Source organism: Hipposideros armiger, unplaced genomic scaffold (assembly GCF_001890085.2).
Source record: "Hipposideros armiger isolate ML-2016 unplaced genomic scaffold, ASM189008v1 scaffold_121, whole genome shotgun sequence".
Classification (NCBI taxonomy): domain Eukaryota; kingdom Metazoa; phylum Chordata; class Mammalia; order Chiroptera; family Hipposideridae; genus Hipposideros; species Hipposideros armiger.
Genome location: NW_017731471.1, coordinates 2,641,755 through 2,644,898, shown reverse-complemented (window position 1 = coordinate 2,644,898; position 3,144 = coordinate 2,641,755). Strand labels below are relative to the sequence as shown.

At 37.6% G+C, this 3,144-nt stretch overlaps 1 protein-coding gene across 1 annotated transcript; it reads right to left on the bottom strand.

Annotated features, from left to right (window-relative positions):
• Positions 1-2,074: 2,074 nt before the first annotated feature.
• Positions 2,075-2,779, bottom strand: LOC109385679 (dnaJ homolog subfamily B member 6-like). Its single transcript, XM_019648185.1, has one exon. It carries the CDS (start codon positions 2,777-2,779, stop codon positions 2,126-2,128), a length of 654 nt encoding a protein of 217 aa, XP_019503730.1. The 3' UTR covers positions 2,075-2,125.
• Between the last annotated feature and the right edge of the window lie 365 nt (positions 2,780-3,144).

Sequence of the window (3,144 nt, the reverse complement as noted above, 5' to 3'; positions counted from 1 at the left end):
TGATATCCAATGCTGAGTTTCTAATTGATCATATAATGAAATGAAGTGACCAATAATCCAATTGCACGACAATAACCTCCAGGTTGAGAGGGGTTTAAATAGTGTGTTCACCATAGGATTTTTGCAAAGTGCGTATGTAAATATATCCTAATGGCACACAGCTCATAGAGTTATTATAATGAAATTGATTAACTCAAGAATCTGAAGGATTGGAATAATTAAGGCAGTTAACTGCAAGTGAAGTATAATTGGATTGAAAAATGGATGTTCAGAGGGGATACTGCTGATACCAAGGATGTTTTGGTAGTCATAATGTCCTATTTTTACAAATATTATCTCTCAAGTCTCTGGAGATTCAGTTGGTTTGGCAAGGAGTCAAAATTAACAAGAAAGGAATAATAAAGGTATAGTCCATACAGGCCTGGTTCAATTTTGGGTTAGCTATCCACATCAGATGTCATCTGCTTCACTTCCTAGCATTATTTTTAAACCTTCTGTTGGTTGGGCAGTCCAGTTAGGCACAAAAGTTTTCTTTAAATGGAAAAAAATTCCAGGAGTCAAAACATTTAGGTTTGATAGCACATGGATTAGTAAAGAGTACCTGATATTGTCCTTTCAATCCTGGTTGTAAAGAGTCCTTTTGGAGTTATCTTTCCTAATACACTCAATTACCTGGTTATAGGTTGTAGGGTTTAATTTATTTGTCTTCTGGGGAAATGCTGTAAAAAGACTTTTCTACTAGAGCATGGTTATTCTCAGCAGAAGCCATTAGGCCTTTACAATATTGAAGCATATTTCCTTTTATCAGCTGTGGATTAAAAGAAGCAAGAGCCAGATGCACTGGGCACTGAGTAATTATTTCAAAGGGTGACAGTTTATGGGATCCAAAATAGGTGGATCTAAGATTTAGAAGGGCTAACCACAATGCCTTTTGCCAAGGTTACTTATGTAACATACAATAATTTAAGACACTAACTAAAATTATGACTGGTAGCATTATACCAAGACATATCAGATTTCTAGAAATTTATACAATTTTAGAGCACTTATTACTGTGACTCAATACTTAGTTATCCATTTAACCATGGTTACAGTGAAAGACTTCACAGGCAAATAAAGAAAGTTAAACAGTTGTAAGCAAAGTTTAACTCTAATATTAAGAACTGGTGAAGACAGTTAAAGCATATTTGGTAAAACACAAAATCTTTGTTTTCTAGAAAGATTTTTTTAAAAGGTAAAGAAAAACCTTTTATAATCTGTTAAAAAACAGACCAAAGTTCAAGAAAACCTTGGTGCTTTTTTTGAAGCAGATATAAGAAAATCAAATTTTGGTTTTATATAAGTACAAAATAAGGTTATTTCAGCTTATTTTTAAAAACCTTATAATAAATTTATTCAATTTTACCTACCTGGATCACACATATAAAATCTTTCTCAATATTTTTTTTGCACCAAACACATTCGCATTTTTTTAAGCAAATGACTAAAGACCCAGTTTACCAACTTTATTTTTAAACCTAAGCTTAACATTACATATTTAAACAATTGTCAAAACTTACTATGTTGCCAGCATTCATGCACAACTAGAAAACATCCTCAATTTATATTAAATCAGAAATGTATTACCATTAATGCATTAATATATTTCATTACTAAACACTGAAAAAAACTGAAATTATTTCGGTGGTGAGTCGTCTGGCAATGCTAACTTCACAGCAGGCTGACACCATGTGGCTCACGTTTCAGACAATGGGAAGCAGGTCCGTGCTGGTGTTAGTGTATGGAAGTCACGGTCACCTTGGATTACGGTTAGTAAAAAAGCAAAGTGCATACAGAGATTTACAACAATTTTAAAGACAAAAAATGGTCCTATCATGTGATCCCAACAATAAACCAAACGTCTATGACAACAGGGCTCCGACCAGCTGGGTATAAATACTTTAGATTAGGTATGTTATACTGAAAGTCGAGTTCGTCTGAAATCTTCAAAAAACAGTTCCTGTTAGTCCTCATAGGGTGTTACAGTAACACCTCTGTTAACGCGCCTGCATTGAGTTACTTGTTATCCAAGTGAAGCAGCTGCTCCTTACCATTTATCGTTAAGGACTTTAACTGGCCATCTTCTTCAACTTCCACTCTTTCTTGACCATTCTCGATAATTCTTTGTGGTGATTTTTCTGCCGTTGACCATCTTTGTGGACGTTGATATGGATTTGAAGTTGCCCTTCCCACCACCACCAAACGCCGTGGAAGAGAATGAAGTGAGGCACCCGTGATCCAGTGACCCGAAGGAAGTGAACCCTGCATCGAAAGAAGGAAACCCTCCTCCAAATGTCGGGAACCCACCAAAGGCAGAGAAGAACGACCCTGTGCCTCGGTTCCTGCTCCCATGGGGTCCCCTCTGGTTCCCAAAGAAGTTGTCAAATGGGTCTTTGAAGAAGTCAAATGAAAATGGGTCCCTTCCACCAAAAAATTCCCTGAAGATGTCATCTGGGTTCCGGAATGTGAAGCCGAACTCAAAAGGATTGTCAAAATGAACTTCACCTCCGCCTCTACCGTTTAATCCTTCTTTGCCGTATTTGTCATAGATGTCCCGTTTTTTAGCATCTGACAGCACCTCATATGCCTCCGCGACTTGTTTGAATTTTCTCTCCGCTTCTTCTTTATTCTCAGGATTTTTATCTGGGTGCCACTTCAGTGCCAGTTTCCAGTATGCCTTTTTGATATCCTCGGCTGAGGTGTGTCTCTGCACGCCCGGGACTTCATAGTAATCCACCATCTTTTAACGGCTGTTGGGACGGGTCCGAGGATGGGGGACTAGTGGCGGCAAGGCGCGGTGGGGCGGCGGCCCGGTCTCCTCAGCTCTTGTGCGGCCGCTGGTGCAAGATTCCTTTTTAATAAGACATGTACAACTTTTTATATCCATTCAGTTTGTCCCTTGTTCTTTTACCCATACAGAAATAGCCAGCTGTACATTAGGACAAAAGTACTTTCCTTTCCCTCAATAAAAAAATGTATCTCCATATCTCATGCCTTCTTTTACCAAAAACATGTATTATTTTCCATTTATAGTAATTACACTTCTGAACCCTTAGAAACCTTAATTTATAGTGAGACCTAAAAAATAAGCAATTATGAACTATT

What these genes read in the sequence shown, in the direction of transcription:
- LOC109385679 (XM_019648185.1), bottom strand. Translation starts at nt 2,779, where the DNA reads ATGGTGGATTACTATGAAGTCCCGGGCGTGCAGAGACACACCTCAGCC.